This window comes from Kryptolebias marmoratus, linkage group LG1, assembly GCF_001649575.2.
Source record: "Kryptolebias marmoratus isolate JLee-2015 linkage group LG1, ASM164957v2, whole genome shotgun sequence".
Taxonomy (NCBI): Eukaryota; Metazoa; Chordata; class Actinopteri; order Cyprinodontiformes; family Rivulidae; genus Kryptolebias; species Kryptolebias marmoratus.
The window spans coordinates 3,750,265-3,776,043 of NC_051430.1; the positions used below are offsets into that span (position 1 = coordinate 3,750,265).

The 25,779-nt window shown below is 39.3% G+C and overlaps 1 protein-coding gene across 1 annotated transcript in view; it reads right to left on the bottom strand.

Annotated features, from left to right (window-relative positions):
- Positions 1–5,063: 5,063 nt before the first annotated feature.
- npdc1b (neural proliferation, differentiation and control, 1b) overlaps positions 5,064–25,779 on the bottom strand; it is a 32,781-nt gene continuing 12,065 nt past the window's right edge. The window contains exons 3-9 of the mRNA XM_017432684.3: positions 14,522–14,611; positions 14,284–14,436; positions 12,451–12,517; positions 11,423–11,504; positions 9,267–9,346; positions 9,049–9,148; positions 5,064–7,288 (exon numbers count right to left, since the gene is read on the bottom strand). Coding sequence (XP_017288173.1) covers positions 7,217–7,288; positions 9,049–9,148; positions 9,267–9,346; positions 11,423–11,504; positions 12,451–12,517; positions 14,284–14,436; positions 14,522–14,611 — 644 coding nt within the window. The 3' untranslated portion in view covers positions 5,064–7,216. The remainder of the gene's footprint in view (positions 7,289–9,048; positions 9,149–9,266; positions 9,347–11,422; positions 11,505–12,450; positions 12,518–14,283; positions 14,437–14,521; positions 14,612–25,779) is intronic.

The following is a 25,779-nucleotide window of genomic DNA, read 5'->3' on the forward strand; positions in this document are numbered from 1 at the left end:
AAGACCCAGGACACGCTGGAGGGACTATGTTTCTCGGCTGGCCTGGGAATGCCTTGGGATTCCCCCGGAGGAGCTGGACCAAGTGGCTGGGGAGAGGGAAGTCTGGGTCTCCCTGCTTAGGCTGCTGCCCCCGCGACCCGGCCCCAGATAAGTGGAAGAGGATGGATGGATGTACTGCAGCCTACCACAAGGGGGCCCTTCTTTGTGGCTTTAACTTTTTGGCTTCTAGTCTCTAGTTGTTATACATCTCTGCAGCTGACTGCATTCAGCCATGTTTTCACTGTGATAGTGTTTTGACTGTTCAGTGTAGACTTGTGTGGACTTATATTTGTGTATTTAGTTAAGAAGACAGTTTATTAGGCACTGCTGATAAAAGTCTTCCATTAGATACTAATCCGCACTGACTGGACTAACTGATGGGTGTTGGGGTGTGCTATACCTCTCATTTACTGTGTTGGTGGGAGTCTGGTCTTGTAAGGCAATACAGTTTATTATGATTGCTCAAAATAAAATAAAATAAAATCCACAGTTGGCAAATTTTTACACTAGTAGCAAATTACCAGCACATATTTGCATTATTGTAAGCACAATGTCATCCTTGCACTTTTTACAAAACACTGAAGACATTAATCTACTTTAGACAGAAATATATCTTGCTGTCTCTTTTTTGCCACTTCAAAGCACTGACCTTTCAAATGACACACCAATCAGGAATAAGTACGATATAGAAGATATTGACCTTGACATGATATATCATGTGATGTCTGTGACATTTTATGGCCAGATCAGAGCAAAGACTCTCTGCATAGGCCTGACAAACCATCAAGTCTGTAAACTTTACAGAGATAAAGCAAGAAGCTTTGTTTTCAACCAAGTAAGATCATCTTTTGTTAAGAAATGAAAGTTGTAGCTGTTTTACTTCAGTATCTATAAACTGAATGAGTGATAGTTATTGTAGTATTTGTTAAAGGCAATTAGCTGTGGCAGCCATCCTAAACTGGATTGACTCCAAACATTAATTAGTGAAATGAAGTGAGATTTATTTATATAGCACTTTTCAGCAACAAGGCGATTCAAAGCGCTTTACAACAGAAACAAAAACAGAATCCAATACAGAATGACACACAAAAGAAAAATACAACCGTCATGTATTCTAAATGAATTATGTATGATCTAAATGAAACATAGGATAATCTAAACAAAATCATGAAAACAGACATATCTAAGCATGAGCTGAGACAGTCAAATAATCTAATTCAGATAAATTAAACATATCTAAACATGAAATACAATGAGACATCAATCATGTATAATCTAAATGGAATATAGGATATAGGATAATCTAAAAACCAGACATGAGCAAAATAGTAGCTAAAATAATCTAAATAAGGTCATGATAAAGTTAAAGCTATATTCTAAAAGGATCATGTATAATCTAAATGGAATATAAACACAATGAAACAAGAAAAGAAAAACACATCAATCAACTAAACTAAGTGTACATGGAGGGTAAATAAGCTAAAACATGAGAATGCTAAAGTAACGATACCGAGCTTTTTAAGTGGTACCAAGAAATCTGCATCTAGACTAGACTAATGGCTAGCCAACCCAACAAGGGCTGCTTTCTAAATTGTTTTTAGACTTATTAAACAACTTTCTCAAAATGATCTCAGAAAGAACATTACATTAGCTGATACTTACCCATTTGTTAGATTTTTTTGCTACTTCCTCAACCGAACACCTGTGTTACTATCCAAATGTATGTGTGCTGACAGAGCATAGACAAATTGTGTATATGCTGAGGCTGCTGAATGTATCAGTCCTCCTGACCGACATGTCTAGTCAAATATAGCCCTCATAACTGCAGGTGAACTGATACACTCAGCAGCCTCAGCACCATCGGCATGTAAAAAGTGTAGCTATCCTACTTTAGATAAAAGTGATCAACTCAACTCATATTCTTATGGTGTTGCTGTTTTTATATAAATGGGTTAACGATACAGCATTTATTACTGCCCAGAGCCAAAGGACGAAGGTGAGAGATAATGTTTTTGAACTTTCCTACTTTCACAGGCCTCATCAGCTCTTGTATGCATGTGTGGCACTAACCTCTACAGTTTGTGTATGGGTTGAATTTAATGATGAGGATGATGATATTGGTAAACAAAACCCTGTACTAACTTTTTAGGATGTCATTTAAGACAAGTTGTTTTATTCTCCTTTGTTTACATTTTGTACATCTCCCAAATCAAAGCATTTTTAGGTTTGGTATTTGAGTCACTTGTGTTAGAGGTTACTTATTCTACATTTCCACATAGGACCAGCAGATGTCCTTCTTTACCACCATTTTCTAACAAGTTCATCAAACAAGCACTGATTTGAATGTTGGTTGTACATCACTTTAAGCATGTGCCATTATTCCAAAAGGTTGTTGTAGACAGAGTTCCACTTTCATTTATTATGTCATCCTGAAGCTGTAAACCTGCTAGGTTCTGCATTTTCTTTCCTCTTCTTGGGTTGATTGCTTCTTTATTTTTCCCCCTATACCAGGGGTGTCAAACCCTGGTCCTCAGGGCCTCCATCCTGCATGTTTTACTTGTTTCTCTGCTCCAACACACCTGATTTGAATCAATGGGTGATTAACAGGCTTCTGCAGAACTTTAAGAGGTAATTTAACCTCTGAATCAGGTGTGTTGGAGCAGAGAAACAAGGAAAACATGCAGGATGGAGGCCCTGAGGACCAGGGTTGCCTACCCCTGCCCTATACTATTACTCTTCTAAATTAAAGGCCTAGCGTTTGTTGAAGGAATGCATATTGCTGAGTTTTCGACCGAGATCATCCTATGTTGAGAAATTACAGAGTTGTTGCTGTTTTAGTCAAACCTTGTAAATACTGTTATGCACCATATCACAGATTATTGCAAGATGTTCCACTCTTGAGTATGTTGTGAATGACTGTCAGCTACTACCACATCACATTTTAGTTCAGGATGTAAAAAACTGAGTTGAGTGGCTCTTAAGTTAGATTTATCAGTTGAAGATGTACGCCCAGTGATTACTTTCTGAAGGTTTCATTAAAATCTGTTCAGTTGGTCGTTGGATATTTTGCTAACAGACACATGCACACAGACAAACATTATCATTCACAGTCACCTTTTTGTAGAGGGCGATAAACAAGTCCAAAGTGTCTTATGGCTTTCAAACCATGATCAATGAAGAGTTTTGTTTTTTTGAAAATAAAGTCAAAACAGGCTTTTATTTTTTATTTCTGATCATATAAATATTTATTTCTTTCATTTCAGCTCTGTTTTTTCCACATGCAAACTAACCATGGTGGTAACATATACTGGATTCAGACCAGTATACAACCAGCAAGGTTTCAGTTTAGCTTTCAGCACAATAAATAAATAAAATAAAATGCAGAGCTATGTAACATTTAAAAAAAAGGCAAACACAAAAGTTTAATCTTTTTTTGTTATTCCTCTCAAAATGTCTATATTTTGTTCTGCAAGATTGGTTTGGATAAAACAGTCCTGTCAACATAGTTCATGAGCTCCTTGCAGATATCTGCTGTAGCTGTTTCCTGTGTGTGTGTGCAGGCCAGCTGTAGCTGTTTCCTGTGTGTGTGTGCAGGCCAGCTGTAGCTGTTTCCTGTGTGTGTGTGCAGGTCAGCTGTAGCTGTTTCCTGTGTGTGTGTGTGCAGGCCAGCTACAGCAGAACGTGCAACTTCACAGCTGCTGAAGATCCTGAGAATCCAGTCCAGAGTTCCTGCCACACAACATGTCACTCATGCTGGGTGGGAAGTAAAATAAACCAACTCTGCTTCAGAGCACAAAGACAAGCAACTGAACACATCCAGCTTCCAGCACTCAGGTGGAAATGTAGGTTGGATTGGAAGAAAAGCCGAGAACATCCATCTGCAGCACAGAGGAGTGTCGCTACCAGCAGCAGAAAATACAAGTCATTCACTCAAACTTCAAAAACTCACAGAAATGAGATAGGAATTTGGATTATATTTACACATTAAACTAAAAAAAATAAAAAATAATATCCACTCTGTCACCAGCTTGTTAAATACACAGTAACATATCAGACTTATGTAACAGTCATTGAATAATTATTTATCCTTTGAACGAAGAATAAAGTTCTCCACTCTTTGCAAAATGTTGTTACCTGATAAACTGGAGAGTATTTTAAAGGGTGCCAATGCAACTACTGCCCAACATCAATCCATCCATTTTCTTTTACCTGCTTTTTCCTCTCTGGCTCGTGGGGGGGTGGAGCCTATCTCTAACAGTCGCTGTGCGAGAGGCGGGGCTACTGCCTGACATTCCAACACAATAATCTAAACAAAGAAAAAATGCCTACGTTTTGATGTATAAACTCTGTAAGAAGGGTAAAGAGAACCAAGATTTAAAAAAAATGTTCAAGCTGCTGCTAGTGGCTCATTATGGTCACCATGGTAACCACACACCTGTGTCTGTCACTCCCTGACTGCCAAGTTAATGAGAGACAGACAAACAAACTGAAAAGTAAGCCTCAAACAAGCAGTTGCTGTTTAGAAATGATAAGTCAGATCTTAGATTCTTGAATCATGAGCAGAAGACTCTGGCAGTCCCACATTAATTTTTATGTTTCTACAGTGTTTTATGTTGGAAATATGACAAGTTAAAATGACCTTTCAATTTTTATAGGAGAATATTTTGATCTAAAATATAATTAAAATGTACAGAAGCTTGGCTGAGCCATCTTTGAATTGCGTGACATCCAACTGTAAAGTGAAACGTTCTGTGGAAAAATCATGAAATCTAAACTAATTGTGTAAAAACTGTTAAAGATATCAAAATGCCAGTTCAGACATGTAAAGTCCAAATTACTGTGAGCTGTTTAAACTTTAAATTATATTTCTTCTGTGAAGTATGACTGAACTTTAGAGGTCCAAAGAAGGCTGGGTTTTCTCTTGCTTTTCACCAAAATCCCATCAGGGTTTTTGTGCAATTTTTAGCAAATTATGCCAACATTGTACAATGTACTGCTACAAAGTCATAGTACACTATTCCCAATTGAGAATGTATAATTTGCATGTTTTATTTCAAAGTTGCGCAACAACATACAGGACAATTTAAAAAAAATAGAAGAGTTTGATGTTTAAGCACTGGAATCCCTAATTATGTAACCTGCTAACACCAGCATTTCGATGATCTAATAAACTGCAGTAAGAGGTGGGTGTCCATTACGCATCAAAAAGGTAAAAATATTTGCCACCATAACAAATATTACAGTTTAGGTGTTTTTCTTTTGTTTGAAAGATTGCAAATATGATTTGGTTGGTATTGTGGCTGCTATAAACCTATTTTTGCCAATTTAAATTTGTTGAACTGGAACTGGAACCAAGTAAGATGTGTACAATGTTGGAGCTAGACAGAGATTGGCACTGGCTCCTGATTTTGTAGTAATAATTAAGCAGAATGGAGACATTTACAGTTTTCTATGTGAACTAAAAATCAGAGTTTTATATTACACAAGTGGAGTCTGTTTTTGTCTTTAACTGCAACAGTACTACATTTCAGATAAAAGCAACAACTACTCATTGGCAACTTTATTAGGTATACCTTGCTAGTACTGGTTTGGACCCTCTATGCTTTCAGAACTTCCCTAATTTTTCATGGCATAGATTTATGAAGATGTTAGGAACATTCCTCAGAGACTTTGGTTCATATTGAGATAATGGCATCACGCAGCTGCTGCTGATTGGTCAGCTTAACATCCATGATGTGAATCTCCTGTTCCACCACATCCCACAGGTGGTGAACTGGATGGAGCTTCGGTGACTGTGAAGGCCGTTTGGGTCCAGTGAATCCAGATTCATCAGACCAAACTCTTACTGTCTAGTTTTGGGGAGACTGAGTGAACTGTAGCCTCAGGGTCCTGTCTTTAGTTAAAAGAAGTGGTCTTCTTCTGCTGTAGCCCACCTGCTTCAAGGTTGGACGTGTTGTGAGTTCAGAGATGGTACTCTGCAGGTTATTTGAGAAACTGTTACCTTCAACCATTTTGTTTCAGCCCGTCTGGTACCAACACCATGCCACATTCAAAGTCCCTTAAATCTCCTTTCTTCCAAGTTCTGATGCTCTGTTTCAACTTCACCACATCTAAATGCCTAAATGCACTGAGTTGCTGCCTCGTGATTGGCAGATTGACCTAAGGAGCAATTGAATAGGTGGACCTAATAAAGTGGCCAGTGAGTGTATATTGGACTTAATTATTTGTCTGGCCCAATTCCTTCCACCTGTGCAGGAACCCTGAACACATAATCAGTGTTAAAAATACAAATGGTAGCAGAGTCTTGAGACAAAACCAAGAGGAACCCATGAAAACCAAGTGACAGGCAGGATCTCTGTCCTGTTGGTGTCAGCTGCAATATACAGATCACAGAACCATGTTAGTCCGATGTCATATTTACAAGATAAAGTCTCTGTTTCAGAGTTCAGATAGAGACGTTTCAAATCACTTTGAAATCATTTATATACATACAGTAAACGTAGAGGATAAATATTAGCAAGTTTGAGGTACAAACTTGGAAACAACCTGTAAATGCATATTGACTCTCTGATTTCTTACATCATCAGTTCATGCATAGAGAAACTAGACTGGAAACACAATGGCTACATAAAATACTGATACAGGTCATGGTGCTGTGTGGAGGCATATTAAAATCACACTTGTTTAAAAAAACAAAACAAAAAGCTGGAATAAAACCCAAAACCTGCAGTTGGAACTCAATGAATGTAGAAACATTTACTGAAAACAAACAGATATCCAAGAGTGAACTCATAGTAATACTTAACTGTAACCCAGCAGCGTCAGAAAACAGTTTTTATACTCTGCTCTGGTTACACAAAAACATTTGATCTACGCATCTCATTCCTGACCAGAAGTCCTCAGACACAGCTGAACTGAAAACGAACTAGAACAAAACAAGGCTGCAGAACGGGACACTCCGATTCAGTCAGGCTACCAACATGATACAAACACGGCCACATTCTGTTGTTTTTGTTTTAATTCCCGGGCGCGTTTCAGTCCTCATCCTTCACTCCTCCTCTCCTCATCCCGTTTTCAAACTAGGCTGGACTGAGAAAAGCAGTGCAAGAAGAGTGTGCACGTGTGTAAAATTCAAAGAGTGCTGCATTCAGAGAGGGAAACGTCTGAATGTCCGTGTTTACTTGTGGAACCTCTGCAGGTAAAGATTAGAGTCGTCAAACAGCGGGTTCTTCACCTCCATTTCTCCAGTCTAAAGGTGAACAAAGAACATTATCAGTGACTCAGTTTTCACTTGATAAAGACAGGACTGTTCCCTGAGTCTGACAGGCTAAACACCTGGCAGAAAATACAGAGCAATTTGAAAAGTGCGAGCAGATTAGATTTTAACAAGCTGACTGACAAGAAACATGGTTCCAACAAGAAAGGTGGCAGATGAATCCATAAAAACAATCCTAACATGAACAGACAGTGGGGTAAAAAGGAGAAACTGGTGGTTTTCGGTCAGTGAAGAGGCTCTGTGATGCATAGATTTATGAAATAAAGGTCCTGCATTACAGAAATGAAGTGGTCAGAAAACAAAGAAACAAAAAAAGAACACTCATCATACACCATCATGTCATTAATTTAAGGCTGGAATTGATCCACTCTTTTTCCAGGGTGGAATGATTATACAACATACAGCTTCAATGATTTTAAAAAACAAGAATTAGGTGCACAAGTTTGAATTCATTGTGGATATTTTCTTGTCCACACAGAGTCTAAATTCAACTCCCAGGCTCAAATATATACATGCATTTATCTCAATTCTTTAAGAAGTGGTGATGAAGGTTCTTTAATATCTTACCTTAACAAGGCCAATACCTATAAACTTCTCATAACTGACTGAGGCTGCTCGTTTATCTTTGACAGCATTACAAGCATCTGTTTGACAGCACTTAATTGACTGGCCAATAACTTGGACTGGAAACCAGGAAATTGGTTTGAATGTTCAGAAACAAACTTAAGGCAGTCAAGAAGTGGAATCAGCTGGAACACCAGTGACACCAGTGTCTCTGACCACAGTGAGCAAACTGAGAAGGTGCACACCAAGAAAGAAGCTCCTGTTTCCAGCAAACATTATGCAGCTTCCCACATGGACAACACCTAATCTAAAAGGTCACATGAGACAAAGACTGAGCTGTTTGGCCAAAATGACAAGAAGTTTGTTTGGAAGAATCAAGGTGAGGCTTTCAAACATAAAAACACAGTACCAAGCTTCAAGCATGGTGGTGGTACCGTCATGCTGTGATACTGGTACACTGCACAAAGTGAAAAGAATAATGGAGTCAGGATGGAGGACCACCTCCAAATTCTTCAACTTCACCTCAAATCAACAGCTTGAGGTGGGCACAGTTGGGTGTTCCAACAGGACAATGATCCTGGTTTCTGATTGGATGAAACAGGCTAACATTAAGCTTCTGGAATGGCTCCCTCCCAAGGCTTCGACTACAACCCTGTAGAAAATGCATGGACTGCTTGAAAGCCAAATCTGTGCCAGGAAACCAACTAATTTAAATGAACTCATGCAGTTTGGCTAAGAAGAATGGTCAAATATCAGCCAGAAACTTGTTGACGGAGACAAAAAGCTTAGGGTCGAGGCACAACTTCCTAAGATGCATTTAACCAAAAATAAGTGGGGCTGTTATGGATATATTTGGGCATAAATGTATACTGTTGACTCCATGTGGATTAGGGAAAAACAAAATCACAATAAATTTAAAGTTGTGCATACAATTCTAGTTTTTAAAAATGATGTAGGTTAAATGTATACTCATTCCAGGCTGAAAAAAGGAACAGATCAATTAAATCATTAAAATAAACAAATTTATCTGACCAATTTGTTCAGATTTATTTTATAATTCCAGTTTAAGGCTTCACATGGATTCAGGGTCGTAGCAGAATATGCTGAGCTAATGGATTACGCAGTCAACTTCCTGAATAAACAGATATAAACAGCCTCTGTTAACTCACTGGTGCCAGTCCAGGACACTCATACACTGTGAAATCTCCATCCTCGTTCTCCTCATCTGTCGATGCTCCAGATTCAGGAACTTTGGGCTCCTCCCTGTTTCTGCAGAAGGCAAACGTAACAAATATTCAACAAGTTGAACACACACCCTGCAAGGGGACATCCAAGATTTGGGACCCTGTGTAGGAGGGTATCTGAAACAGAAGAGAAAGTGACTCACTTCTCCAGGGAGAGCATCTGCTGCTTCTGGTGCTGATAGTGGTACATCTGGGCGCTGTGGGCCAGCTTCTTGTCTCCAGGCTGGAACGGACAGAGGGACAAGAAAATCAATCACACTTTACAGCACAAGTTTCCTTTGTGACATGTAAGTGGTCCACACTGGTATGACACACACACACACACACACACACACACACATTCAATACTTTGAAATGTATATTTACACTCTCTACATATACCAGTTTCATAATCTTGCTTGAAAATAAGCATATCAGAGGCCGGGTTCAGTGTCTTGCCTAAGAGCACTTTGGTCTGCTGAAGGACCTCGGGATCAAACCCATGATCCTCCAACTGACAGACAACCTCTTTACCACTGTGCTGAAACCACCCTCAAACATGTGTCCCCACTGCTCAGATGTAAACTGGAAAATTGTTTAAAAGACAGTTGTGTTGATCTTTTCAGCAGCACAGAAACGTTGTTTATAACTGCAGGTTATTTATTAATGTACATGTGTATATATAACAGCAACAGAGTCCAGAAGTTAGGCTCATCAAGTTCTGAGTAAATTATAGATCTATCTATCTATGGTCCAAATTCTTCCACAACAATATGAGTGACTGATAAGGTTATAGGAAATTTAAATAACTGTTAAGTTATTGCTGTTAAAGATCATCCTACAAGTTAGGTTAACATTCGTCCTGTAGTAATTAGACTGCATTCAGATAGTGCTATATACACGTATACAGCCTCAATGCATACTGAAAATGCTTGTTTTCAGTCGGGCCACTTTTTATCTGCATACATTTAATAGTCTGAACACAATCCGTCCTGAGCCAAGATGCTGGACCTTCGACTGACCTGTGACCCCACACAGGCAGCAGAGCCGAGCAGAGTTATTACCTGCATGTATCAGCATAAAAAATGAAACAAACAAAGAAAAATCAATTTTTGCTGCCGGCTGATTAAAGATAAATAAACAACCATACCTGCATTTATTCTGAAGATATGGGGTTTTTCATTTGTTTGTTTGTTTTTTCAGTTATGAATTTTAATGAATTGTTTATCAAATACCTTTGCAATAAAAATGTCCATTATGCCAGGTTTTTATTATTTGCTTTAGTTTAAAGCTTTAATGTGCAGTGTCAGACACAGAAGCTTTATATCACATTACTTTCACCTAATTAAACCCAGTGTACAGACTGATGTTATGTTCACCACACATCTGTGCAGAAAACCATTATATTTTGTTGTAAAATCTTCAAAATCTTTTCTCTGACACTGAGCTCTGTCCTTTTTTATTTATATTAAATCATGTCTGTAGCTCCCAAAAATGATTCTCAAATGGCTGTGAAACATATTAATAATAATACAGTTTAGATGTTCTGAATGTACTGTCATTTTTACAGAAACATCCCAACGACCTGACAGCCCACTGTGTGACGTGGATCTGCCTACAGACAGTAAATGACAGCTGAGCACAAAAACATTATGGGATACATGTTTACTGTCAGGTGTGAACGCTCTCACTCAAGTAAACATACAAATCCCTCCAGGTTTATATATCTAACCTAGCCTATGTAGAGAAAGTGTTATTCAGTAAAGATGGAAGGAAAGTATAATTCCCTGGCGAGCAGGGCTCATGTCTAAACTGAACCCAAACTTTAAGACAGGTGGACACCATCACATTTTTAGAGTGGGCAGGTTAATTTAGTAAGGTTTTCAATGCTACCAGATGATCAGTGTTCCCTCCCACCAGCACCCATGGTGGAGGGCATTTATTGTCGTCATACTGAAGCCAATAATTCAGATTTCTTATATTAGTTGCCCAGTAATAGCAGAAGAGGTTAAGAAGTGCCCTTCCACACAGAGCTTTGAGCTTCTGTAAGACTTGATGGTGCAGCCTGGGTGGTTTCGTGCTCCAAATTAAAATCCAGAATCAGACTTTTAACCTTCCAGAAAAAAAGTTAAAAGCAGAAAAACATCCCAAACAGTAAACCTCCGAGTGGACACTCCCCCGCCTCAGCTAAGACAAGTTTTATATTGTTTATATGCAAAACAAAGCAGAGAGGACATCTATAAAATACTTTCAGCTTGTTTTCATTAATATACTCAAGCTCCCTTTCTTCTTTGTGGCTCTACAGAAACCTTCTACTTACAAAACTGGAAAAGGTTTGGTCTTTTATCACTCCATATGCAGGGTAGTCCACCTTCTGGGTGAGACGCACACCTCTCTGCAACCTGAAAAAAATAAAAACAAAAAAATTAACTTCTGCAGGGGTCACCACAGCAAGCAAACCCGATAAAAGATTCATTTATTTATATGCCCTTCCTGATGCAACCTGGGCTCGAACCTGCATACTTGGGCAAACAAGACTGACCACTGAGCTACCGCAGCTCCTAAAAAATAAATTAATTAACCAATAGAAATATAAGTTGTGCCTTTGACAGTGGCATGCACTGCTGCATCTTTGAATAACCACTTACAAACATAAACAAAATATTTTATAAACCACTAGATGGATTTTAATACATTACTTAGAAAGTAATCAATGGATGTACATCTCCAACCCATTAACTTTTGGAGTCAGTGTAAGATGGCGACCACAGCCTACTGGCCTTAGAAAACAAAAATGATTATAATTCACCAGTTTGGTGTGGTAGTAGAAAGTTATTAGGCGCATCATCTTTGCCTAATACTTTGGCATTAACATTCAGAGTCAATACTGTCTGTTAGCAAAATATCTCATGACCCAATGGGCAAATTTTAATATAACTTTCATAAAGTAATCATTAATCATCTACAGCTGAATAACTTTTGGGGTCAACCCAATTCAAGATGGCCACCACAGCCTACCGACCTTATAAAACACAGAAATTGCTTTAATTAAGCCACTTTTACAGATACTGAGCTAAAATCTGGTGAGGTAGTAGCTGAGAATGGTCTTCAACACATTCTCTAAGAGCTAATATATCTTTCAAAATCTTGCAATTTCGCATGAGATCCTGCATAACATCATTTACAAGGTTTGACCAAAACAGCTCTTATAGTCCAAAATCTGACTTGAAAGATGGCAAACGATATACATTCCTTCATTTTAGCTTTCATGCCTCATGATTTTTACACTTACAGAAACTGTAAAATCAGTTAATGAGAGCTTCAGGAGTGCAGAAACGTTGGTCTTACCTGACCCAAAAGGCCCCTGCTACGATCAACACCAGTGAACCAGCGACGATGAACACACTGCTCATGACTGGGGAAACACAAAAACAGACGGTTCGTGGGAGTTCTGTGTCAGAGAAGGAGGTTATCCGTGGGAACTCAGAGAACCAAGTGTCCCGGCCTACAGCAGGCACAGTAATGCAGTGTGGCAGAACTGTCTGATTGTAATATATAAGCTCTGTGGCATGCTTTAACCAGAGTAAACTCTAATTCAGTCACAGCATTTCAGAGCAATCAGTGAATACAAAGATCATTTAACTAAGCTGCTCGAAATATTCTGCCTATTCTTCATAGAATGTTTGCTCATGTCATGATAGATGTTATTAAAATGGATTTCATAAGATGTTTTTTTTACTGTAATTGGGTCAGTTTATGCTGTATCTCCTGTTTAATTACCCAACAACTAGGTCTTCATATCTCCTGACTTTCTTTTTCTTTTTTGACTGAATTCTGCTCCAAAAAGACCCTTTGGGTGATGACATAGAAAGTGCTTGGGTTGGTGAAAAACATACTCATTAAAGATAATTGACATCTTGACTTTCTGATGTGATTCTTCCAGTCTAGATTCTGTATTTTGACCGAACGACACATCAATCTGGAGCCAACCAAACGGTTTATTTGAATTGTATTAATTGTATTTTTATGCAATGAAGTGCATGTTTACTACTGTGGCAGAGTAGAGTGGTGTTGCTCCTTTAAGAGTCTCCTGATAACCAAATCAATACACTGTCACTATATTTGTTCATCAAATTCACAAACTGATCTCATGATTATCAGGTCTACATACCTCTAACTCATGTTCACCTTTGTTCTTATGGAGGGCTCCTCGTCTTTTAGGCGTCTCGTTCTCTGTGACGACGGATTCTCTGTCTGCTTTCTCTTTGTAATTAAATATAGTCTGGCTAGTCCTTTTTGCTTTTTCAGTGTGAAGTCAATGACCTGGGATATTGAAGGTTTTTACTTCAGTTGCTCTCTTCTAAATGTTCTCTGTACAGTCGGACGGACTTTGGAGAGCAGTTTTGATGCCAGAGATAAACTAACCAAATCCATCAAATTTCTTGTCCTTTGGGAAAGTGAAGAATAAAACACCTGTTGTAGTTTAGGGTTGGTTTTCACAAGTAACCATTTCACCTGCAGGCCATCCGATTTCACGCACTTGTTTGCGATCCTGATTGGTACCGTCGACCTCAGACTTCCGAGTGATCACGGAAAATGCCAAAGAGACTCGAGTAACTTTAGGTGGAGGTTTGTTAATATGTTTATTCTTGTGTGAAATCAAAAGCAATCAAGTTTAAGTTAAAATTTCTTACCTATAGTCCTCATTAAGCTTTACTGTCAAAAGTTAGAGCAGCTCAGGATCACAATGAAACACCTGAGCCATCTCTTTGGTTGTTAGCAAATGTAATAAAAAAGATTTGCTTATTACTCACTATTCCTGACCTTTGACCTTGTTCTTGACCTGATCAGATTTAGACCTTTGAATATAAAGTTTGAAAACCCCTGCTCTGCTTGTATTAAAACCATCTGCTGCTGGGCCGTGAAAATGCGTTCATCACAAGGGCAGGTTCACAGCGATTCAGTTTTCCACGGGGTTTTTACTAGGTTTCAGTGTGAAATAAAGAAGTGAACTAAACTTTAGTTGTCCCAAAAGTTCATTTAGGAGATTCAAATTACAAACAAAAAAAAAATCATGCAAAACAATGCTGTCATTTAAACGTTAAGTGGGTATTTCTTTTTGCATTTTTAAACACCAAAAGCTAAAATAAAAGCAGGTCATCCCTAATAGACAATACTTACTGATGAACACATGGTCATTGGAGGGGTATGGGATGATGATGGGATCGCTGAGCAGACCAGGGGTGTGATTTGTGGTGGTGGATGCCGTTGTACTGGTGAGAGGGGCGCGCTGGCTGCTGGGCTGCTCTGATGTCACATCCTGGGAAGGTGGGACTAAGACACAGAATGAAAAGTTCAAAGTTAGGATGCAGCAAGGATGCTGTAGTGCAAACTAGCATTGATGATATCTGTACTGTACCTGGGACCACAGACTCAGTTCTCTGCTCACTGATGATGGCGGAGAGGAAGTCGATCTGTTCATCTAGCTCGGGGTAACTGGTCACTTTGCCTGGAGCAAAAGGGGAAAAAAAATCTGTCATTCATTTACCAAAACATTTATTATTTTACACACTAAAAAAAGAGGTGGAAACTGGACAGTGAAAACACGAGTAGGGAGGTCTTGCCAACAAAAAGTCACAGGCATCCAAAAGAACACCCTCTTTTAATTCAAAGACTTTACAATTCAGTACATAATTTAAAAAAACAAAAACAAATGTGGTGCTTACCAGCTCTTAAAATGAGGCAGATTTAATTCCAGATGAACAATAACACATGCACTCATTTTTTAATTACAAAACAAAGACTGACTGCATGTGCAGAGTGCAAAAAAATAACACCACGTCTACACAGAAACCATTTTTCCAAGACAAACTTTTTATTTTTTAGCTTCTAAAGATATTTTTGTGAACAACCTAAAAGGCTATAGCAACTCTGCTCACCTGTGGTGCTGTAATGCTGCCACAAAAACAGGAAACAAGGCATGAAGCACATAAAGCTTACATCATTTGTATGAAACGTAAGCGCAACAAAAAGAAGAGGATGGCCTTGTGCCGTGGATTAGATTAGAGGTGCAACTCTGACATTATTGTTATCAAAATGTTGTGGTTTGGCCATCTGCATGAAAATGCAAGCGTGGCTTTCAAGATTTATTTCACTCTGGAACCAGTTTTCAAAACATACCATCTTGGAGCTCCAAAAAGGTCATTTCCATGTGGGCACAAGGCTCAAATGATTAAACTGTTGCATATTCACAAAAAACGATCTCAATAGCCCTTAAATCTAATCTTGTTACTTACATAGGAATTAGAATTAGAAGGGTGAGTATGTCTTGCATTGTATGTCTGGATTTTTCCATGTTTGTACACAGGGGTGGGTATTTTGAGTATATCTATGATTTTTTTTAGATTATTTTAGCTACTATTTTGACTGTTTTAGCTCATGTTTTAGATATGTTTAGTTTCTTGATTTCATTTAGATTATACATGATTGATCTATATTTGATTATGATGTTTCTATGTTTGCTGTACCTCTGTATTTGATTATGGACCTGATTGTTGTTTCTGTTGTAAAGCACTTTGAATCGCCTTGTTGCTGAAAAGTGCTGTATAAATAAATTTCACTTCACTTCACTTAATAAATCGAGTATGTTGTACCTCATGCCATATTTCAAATAATAATAAGCAGACAAAGAGACAAAAGTGTTTCTGCATCAGAGAGGGTGAACATGCAGCACAGCTTAGTGATAATTCTGGAGTGGATAAAGGAAATCTTTATGGCATTTAATGTGATCTTCAAAGATGAAATGAGAAAGAAATCTAACACTAAGGCCAGGGACTGATAAGAAGAGTGGGATGCCATGACCAAGGCCATGTTGGATATGAATGATGACGGAGTCTGGAGATGGGTTCCAACTAGGATTGCGTGAGTTTCGGAGTAGTCCAGCGGGAAAAGAATTGTGCTCCAATCATGCAATTATCTCCTTCAAACCGTTTGTGAGTATAGCTGGAAAAAACCTTGATGACAGTGATGATAATAAAAATGGATGTGCAGCTGTAATTTTCACATATGAGTGTAATTAGCATAGAAAATAAATTTAATCCTATGGGAGCTGATAGCATGGCCAAAGTGGGCTATATATAGAGTGAAAGGAATGGGGCCGAGGACTGACCTCAAGGGAACCCCACAAGTGACAGTGTGAGAATGAGACTTCATTGCCTACAGATGTATTTAAAAAGGTTATCTTATTTGAGATATCCCAAAAGGTGAGCAGCAACTACTTTTTTCAATACTTTGGAGATGAAAGGAAGGAAATAGGCCTGGAATTGGCTATGATATCCGAGTCCAGAGTGGGTTCTATAAGTTGTATAACTAAAGCTTTTTCTTAGCACAGGTGGAACAAAATCACCTTGTTTATCCCAGAGGTGACAAAAGGGCATATAGCAAAACTATAGGCTTTTATCATGGCTTAAACAAAGGGGTGGGGGGCTTCATCTCACTAATCGTATCCTCAACATCTTGCTGTGTGATTTTAGGAAAGTCTGGGAAACAAAAGCAGATCAAGTCAAACTTAGGGCCAGCAAGAGCAGAATGAATTGATGCAATTCTTGCTCTTGTTCTCTTCTGTACCTGCTGGGATGTGTGTTCTGGTTTAAGCAATGGCTGCTTGTAGAAAGCAGCTGTTAGGAACTGCACAGTATTTGGAAGGCTCATAGACCACTGTTTAAGAGCAACCCAACTCAAACACACTCAGTTTAAACTTGGTGAATGAGAATGATTATGATAGCTGCTTACATTAATAGCAGCTCTTAGAGATGGACACTACTCCTACTTCTCAGTCAGACATTTGCAGGAAGTTAATCAACACAAAGTTTGTTTGTATTTTTGACAGAACATGCTAAAAGCAGAGTGTTGTGTTGTCTGTACCAGTTAAAAGACAGGCAACAGCATTCTGTACCAGCTGGAGTCGAGTAACTGATGACTGGCTCAGACCGACAAAGTGCACTGAGATAAAAGCATGGATTTAAACCTCATAGTGACAGAAATGATCTGACCTTGGCTAGTCATCTCAAATAAAAAAAGCTGGACTTGACCACTGATTTTACCTGAGCTTCGAGCTTAAGGTCACACCTAGGTTTGTTGCTGTGTGAGTCAGGTGTTGTGTTCAAGGACCCTGATCAGCAGGGATTTTGGACGCATCACTGGGCCCAAACAACACAACCTCAGTCTTTTGTTCATTCAGATGTAAAAAGTTCACTGACATCCATGTCTTGATTTCTCTAATGCAGTCCAGTAGTTCGTTCCCAGAGTCATGATTATCCTGTTTTAGCCGCATATAGATTTGGCTGTCATTGGCATAAAACTGGAAGGCAATATCATGTTTTCTGGAGAATAGATTCAAATGGGAGTAGGTACAGAGAAAATAAAAGAGGCCAAGTAAAGAGCCCTGACACACTCCGCAAGTAAGAGGTGCTACAGAGGACTCAGCAGCTCCAACACAGACACAAAAACTCCTCTCTGTTAAATATTTGAACCGGTTTAAAGCTACACCCTGCACACCAACGCAGTTCTCAAGATGGGACAAAAGAATCTGATGGTCAACAGTGTCAAAGGCAGCTGTTAGGTCTAACAGCAGCAAAACAACACAATTTCAAAAACTCTGTGGCTAAAAGAACATCGCTAAAAGCTCTCAACAGTGCCGACTCAGTACTGTGACAGGCTTTAAAGCCAGACTGAAACACCTCAAGAAGGTTGTGCTCATTTAAGTGTGAGTTCAGCTGGCAAAAGACAACCTTCTCCAGGATCTTGGACATAAAATGAAGCTTTGAGATTGGTCTAAAACGTGACAGTACAGAGGGGTCCAGGCCAGGGACATGTCTATTTGCAAAGCTGCCATTTCTATTGTTGAGCACAAAAGTAGCCAAGGAGCCTAAACATTCCCAGGAGTTCAGTTAAATCCATCATCAGGAGATAGAAGTGTGTCAATCTACCAAGGTCGTCCTCACAAACAGGACTCCTAGGGATGCTTTGGACCTTGTAAATCCTTTTGTATCCATCCTCTGATGGACTTGTAACTTTCAGTAATCGTTTCTCTGAGTTGAATTAGGTCTTTTTAAAGAGGGTGAACATTTATGCACTTACCTTTATACATCAAATATTTTTATTACTTTTTATTACAAATTTAGTTTCACTTTGAAGGTTTTTTTTCTAATACTTTTTGTAAAGAGGAACAACTTATAGTGATCATAACTGATTTATGACAGCAATAAAAGCAGAAACCATACAAGGGGATGAATACTTTTGCAAGGCACTGTACATGTCAAGAATAGCATTAATAGCATTTGTTGGGTCTGAGGAGGTTCAGTATCACCCCATTTGTGCTCTTTAGAGACAGGAGCCTTCTGATGGGGGACTTCTTTAAGATCCACTGTCAGGCTTTTAAAGAAGTCTTTACCTGCTGTGTTGGCATTACTCCTGTGAATGCTGAAATGTTCAGCAGGGATGGGTTGATGTCTAGGGGTGTGGCAGCAAAGGACAGAGTGTTTTTCTTTCTTTCTGAACTTGCTGAATCTTCCTCCAAATGTAGCTTGCATTCCAATAACTGCAGGCTGGCAATATTCACAATTTATACGACTGTGTTTTTCTTTTAACTCTCTCAGGGAGGGGAAGTGAGAGGGTTACCTCTCTGTACATCTTGGGCAAACACTGTCATCTTGCACTTAAATGCCAAAACATCCTCCAGCATCTGGACGGCCATGCTTTCTTTTCTCTGGAGATTTTTGTTCAGCCTGTCAAACTAACTTCTCATATCCACCATGAAGTGCAAGTTTCCCAGCCAACCTAGATCTCCCAGTGTTGCTTTCCAAGAAGATTTTCAAATGGTCCAGATAAGCAGCAAAGCCTTCCAGCTTCTCTGCCCCAGACAGTCCCTGATCTTTGTTGTGCAGCAGGAGATGTGAATATGTGCTGCTGACTCCATTATCTACTGCTTGTTTTCTGGAACAAGTGGGAGATAATGGATGGGTGGATGGATGAATGGATAGATGGACTTCATCTAACAATGAGCAGAACTTCCAATGGTTTAAAATGTTTGCCATTATTTTGTTCACTATCTGAATAATAAGATTCATCACTTCCATACATTCAGTCCTCCTTGGTGCAAGATGCAGTGAAATGTCTCGTGACTCCTGAAGTAAATTCACAAAGCCTGCTGTGCTCCTCTCATACTTGGTTCCCTATCAATAGCCACTGGCACCAAGTGAGTGGTATTTATTACTTTGGCTTTTGGACAACTCACAACAGCCTCAACAAATGTCCTGGCCAAGTTCAATCAGTTCCTCCTGTGGTCCATCAGAGTTCATATATCTGCATAACAATGACGTCTGCTCAGTATCATTCCCTCAACATCACTCGACTCATCACAGGCAATTAAATATGCTTGAGCTGAACTAATGTCATCAATTTGTTGCCATTTCATAGGCCCTGTCCTTAACGGTCCTTGCAGAGAAATGCATTTCTCTAATTTTCGGAACAATTTCCTGTTTGTTTTTGAAGTCTGAGAATAGATTTTTGTGAACGATTCTTTCATGTATTCTCTGTCTGTGCATGGCTTTCCGCTCCTTATGATCTCCTGAGCTGCCACAACACTAGCAGCTGTAGTTGAGTTTGGAGAGCTGATCCACTTCTTGAAAGTATGTTAGCTCTGTTCATCTTCTCATAGCAGTTCTGAAGTTGCTCTCTTTGGCTCGTCTTCAGTTTGGTACTTTTCAGCAAATGCTGAGTGTTTGTTCTGAAAATGTTTTTTAACATTATATTTTTTGTTGTTTGCTCATTTCTCGCCACATATTAGGCACACAGGTAAGCCAGCACCATTGGCAATGGTCTCAATCTTCTGAGGCTTTTCTTCATTTGGATTTATTCATGGTTGGCTTACAGAGGGTGACAAGTATCACCTCGAACTTCAAGATAACTGTCCTACAAAAAGTAAATAAAAATTGAATTATTAAAAAAAATATTAAAGGGGACCTATAATGCTTCTTTAGACAAGTCAGGATAGGTCTGCGGTCTATACAAAACATCTTCATTACATTTAATACACAAAATCATTCTCAGATATTGAGATTTCACCTGATCAGTTCTGTTTGTTTTGAGCTCATTTCAGAATGAGTGGTTTTAGGGATACGTCACTATTATGCAAATAAGCTGCTGTTGGCCACGCCCCCCAACTCAGTGTCCGTCTCAGAACATAAAAACTCTCTGAAAGACTAAAAGCTGCAAATCTGACGCACATTTATTTCGTTATTAATTCAAACTCTGAGGATTCTGCTTGGCTCCCACCTCTGCGCCACAATCTGCTCAGCTTCAGTGCGGCGAAGTTGAGCAGCTGACATTAGCACAATAATTCAGCACACAGACCGTTTTTTTCTGAAAATGCAACCTTTTTCCTCACACTGGAGCAAATGTAGACTATCAATTTCAGTTTACATCAATTCTGCCCAGGGACGTGCGGTCAGGGGAGGCAGGTGAGGCAGAGCCTCCCCTGTCATCATGACAAGAAAAAAAAAAATCATAACATAAAATGAATATTAATATTTGTCCACTGATCTTTATGTATGACTAATTTTCAAACATTTTTATGGTCCAAATCGCAATTTTATAGTCAAAATCGCTGAAATTGCATATTTCCTGTTCAAATATGAGGGTGAATTGCGAGGTGCGGCAGCAACGAGCCGAGCCTCACCTCTGATTGCGCAATCCATCACAAACTGGGTTGATACATGCAATTGGCCCCTGCCTGTTGCCGTACCGCTGCATGTCGCCAATATAATGGTTTATATAGGCTGATTTTCCACAGTCTGGCTAATGTCTTTAACCATTTACGTTTAATGTTTGTTAGTGACATATTTAGTTTTGCTGAAGGGACATAAAACCGTGGTGAAAAGGCACAGGGGGAGGCAGGCAGTACTCTGCCGCACTGAAGGGGGCGCACGTGAGCCAACGGGAGCTTGTTGCTGCTGTCCTTTTAGGCAGAGGCGAGTGAGAGTCACGTGCACTGCTGCCAGCCGTTAAGTTTTGTTTTGCTCCATCGGACTGCCAAAACGGTAATTGTAACGTTTTTTCTTATCTTATCCTTAATACTACTATGTGTGCGCGTGCGCGCGTGTGTGAGTGAGTGAGTGAGAGACGGAGAGAGAGAGAGAGAGAGTGTGTGTGAAGAACGCTGATGAGATATGAAATAACCAGTAGCCAATTGAATAAGCTACCCTTTGGATTTATATATTTGTAAATCTGACTCTCAGTGCCTCACCAACCATGAACCTCACCGCACGTCACTGATTCTGACAGTAAATGTGCAGATATTGTGGGTAATGTAACGTGAGACACAGGACTCATCCAGAAAGGATTTGAGCAAACTACAACTTTCTTTGGCAATATGGCGGGGACATTGCCATCCAAAATCAAATGAAGCCACGCAGCTGTGTTCTCTGTGACTGGGAGAACATGCATGTACACGTTCTATACTGCAGCCGACAGCAGAACATTTTCCTTTTCCAGCAGACATTGTTCAGCAGTAAAACCAGCAGAACTAACGTGACGGTCTTCCTGTAATGAAGTGGGTGGAGCTCCACTTGGGTTGCTAGGTGAGGGGCTGGGCTTGGCTTGGGGTTGCTAGGTAACGGGGATAGTGACGCAACAATCCTGAGGTTTTTGAAACAGGTCGTTTTGCAGACACCAGAAAACATTTACTTATTGTCAAAAAACAGCTGGGTGTTTTTTTTTTGTGCGCTTGGACTGTTTCTAGAAGCAGTAGATACTCAAATGGAAGCACAAAAACATGCAAACAGTGAATTTTGCAGAATAGGTCTCCTTTAATCTTTTTCATGTTTTTTTCTTGTCAAGGCCAGAAAGAGCCACTACAAGGAGGCTGAAGACCCCTGGCCCAGCCCTAACTGTGATAGTGTTTACAGATGTGTAAACTTGAAGTTGTTTCACAAACCACTAAATGAATGTCAAGCAGCAATATTTTAACTTTGTGTTCTTTGGATGTGTATTGCACTAAATATCATGTTTTGCTCCAACTTCTGTGAACGACACACGTGTTATGGTGCTACAGTTGAAATAACACTTCATGTGGTAAAACACTAAAGCATGATTGTCAAACTGCTGGCACGATCCTTCTGATGATGTAACACTCCTTCAGGCGTAGGATTCTCTGGACATTCGGAGGAAGCTACAGAAGCGTGAGAGCAGAGTGTGACGCAGTGTCAGAGTGTGGTAGAACTGGACATGTGTATGTGTGTATAATCATTCAAGACTTTGGGCACGCTAAACCCTTTTTTTGAAAGCGTGTTGCAGTTTGTGTAGATGGTACTATCAGCATCGAGTAGGACTGTTGCTGTGAGTTGGTGGGGTGGGGGATGTGGGGTTTACAGTGGAGGTGGAAGGCAACAAGGAGATAAACTTTGGCAGATGTGGTTAGTGAAGCTGTCTTTTTTTTCCCTTTACAATAATGAACAAAGTGCGTCACCAAAAGGAGAGACGATGAGGTTGGATGAGAGGCAAACACACACACACACACACACACACTAGAATGTGGCTGTTAGACCTCAGTGTGTCAGACACATTGCCCTAGGCTGCCCCACACTGTAAATCAGCTGGTTTAGGGTGACACCAGCAGTTTTCTGAACATTTGTTACAACCAACAAAATCTATAAAGAACAAAACGTCCCTGTGTGATCCCGGCAACATGAACTACATTTCTGTCTGATCAACACATGGGCTGTGAATATACTGTATTTCTGATACACTAAAAGAAGCTGGAATCTCATTAAATCCCTCCAATAATGATTTCACACAAAACTAATGTTTGATTTTTAAAAAAATGTAATAACCAAAAAAAAACAAAAAACAAAAATAAGGTGTCGATATGCATTGTACTCTGCACATGAGTCCGGGGGCAGGGGCGGGGCTAGTGGCTCAGGAGGTAGGGGTTTGTCCTGTAACCGGCGGGTTGCCAGTTCAAACCCCTCTCTGTCCAGCTCCACCGTTGTGTCCTTGGGCAAGACACTTCACCTGCCTTAGCTACTGGTGGTGGTCACAGGGCCTGATGGTACTGATGTAAAGGCAGCCTCACTTGATGTATGCTATACAAATGACCTTTTACCATAAATCACATCTTTTGAAGTGATCACTGCAATCAAGCAATTTCTGTAACTCTCTCTGACACTTCTGCACCTGTTCACAGGGATCTCTGCTCACAAACTGTTCCATCTGTCTCAAGTTTGGAGGGATCTTTCTCCAGACGTTTGAGCGCCTTCCACAGATGTTTAACAGGATTTAGATCAGGACTCAGAAGGCCACTTCACTATGGTCTAATGTTTTGTTCTGAGCCATTCTTGGTGTTTTAGCTGTCGGTTTTGGGTCATTATCCTGTTGGAAAGAAGAAATGTAGTAACTGTAAAATCCAGGGATTATGGAGATCATGTGATGGAGGAGTTTTAACAAATATGACAGGTATTTTTGTAGCAGACTGGATTGTTACATTACTTCAATATTGGCATTTGAGATTATTAGGGTTGTGCATCACTGTTCTGTGGTCAATAAAATGAGTATCTTTATACACTGCCAACAGTCCTTTTAATTAAAAATACATGAACAGCAAAACCCTGTGATAATAATACCATTCAGGCCTTTAATCATGATGAGGAACAAATGTTAAAGCTGAGCACAAACAATGCTGGAGGAGGAAGAACATTAGTGAGGAGTCAAACAGGATGAGTAGAATCAGAAAACTTTCTTCACAGCTGTGGGCTGTTCAGCTGGCAGCAAAGTAGTCAGCACAAGACTGAGTCAGCCATTCACTCATTTAGTCAGAGGAACTGAAGGGAAAGCCTTGGTTGGCAGACTATCTGGATGAGGCGATAACTGCTTTCCTGTCTCCGGTTAAATACAAAACAAAATGCTTCTGTATATTAATTACCTAAAAACTTGAAATTAATTAACACCTTAGAGAAAAACATTGCTTTAGGCTATTACATGAGTTTTCCTGGTCATGCTGTTTGTAGAGTTTCTCCAGCTCCACCTGGTTATTATTGGTGCCAATATCTAAGCTCAGAAGCCCCTCCATTACTATTCACCGGTTATTCTTCCTTTTCCTTTACAGATTTCAATTCATACATCTTTAGAAAAAAACATACAAAAAATATGCATCAAAATGTGTAGGAATAGTGCGTTATGACCTTTAGTAGCTGTACATTGTACAACGTAGACAAAATTCTCAATAAAAATGAAAAAATATTTCTCAGCTCAGACAGAGTTCACAGCAGAAACATCATTCAAAGTTGAAACGGGTCCCAGAGAGTCAGCCGTTACATGACTGAACCCACATCTTTCAGTTTTTTCACAATGGCAGTTTGAGTTTTAAGATTTTGTGAGATTTTACCACAGAATGTTGAACCTAAAGTGTTAAGATGTCTCACACCCACACACACACACACACGCACACACACACTACCTTTTCAGCTGTCCTAATATTCCAGAAATATTTTGCAAACACTTTTACTTCTACAAACATTACACTTCTCTTAAAGTTTTCTCTAACCTAATGTGTTTCTCATTGCTACAAAACTTTTGGTTTTCTCCTGAATCTCCCAAAGTGCAGAGTATGCACATCCAAACTCTCATTAACTTCCATTTTATCTGAGCTCAGACGTTTCTTTCTTCCTCTTTTCTGCAAATCTTTGAAATTTGTCATATTTACATACTCAAGATGTTAGATTTCATTTGAGTGAAACTGTAACCAAGTAACTACATCATGGAGTCAGAAACAATATACAGAATGATACACACACACACACACACACACACACACACACACACACACACCTCTACCCTGCTGGTTTGAAGAAAAATGCCCAGAGCAAGATTATGTGTGTGACCCAGAGGTTGACCTCATGCAACAACAAACAGAAATGATTGTGGATCGTCTGAAAGTTAGCAGGTTTTGGATCGCAGCACGCTTCTTTATGTCTACACACATCCTAAGATCTCTGTTGGTGATGACAATACAAAAAAATGTCATGCAGCAAAAATGATGTTACTGGAATGTCAGATTAAAAAAATATCAAGATTTTCTTTTTTTTTTTGTAGAAACAAGAAACAGGCATGAAATGATGAACACTAATCGATGTGAACAAACAAATTCCTGTCATGCTGTTTAACCATTTCTTCCCACATTCTCTAAAAAAATATATATATATTATTTTTCCCTTTCTGAAAAGTTTAGGATAACAGAGTAAGTGTTGACCTCCATGAAAAGAGTAAAAGCTTATTAGTTTATAATATTTTTTTTTATCACTTTATTTTTATTAACATTTTCAGAGTAGACTCACCAAAGAAAGTAAAACACAACATAGAAATGATAATAAGCAGACAATACAGAACAACCAAAAACAAAATAAAAACAACACATTAAGGGGGATTCTTAACTGAATAGCACAAAATACAAGGGGACGGCATATCCTAATTTAGTCCTGTAACGTTGATGTGACATTTGTCCATTTTTCCCATTTGTCCTGGCATTGCTCTTCTTGTGTCCTCAGTCTGTGTGTTAGAATCTCCATCTCAAATAGCGAGTTCACCGTTTGTGTCCATTCCTCTATGGTGGGAGGCTCAGATTGA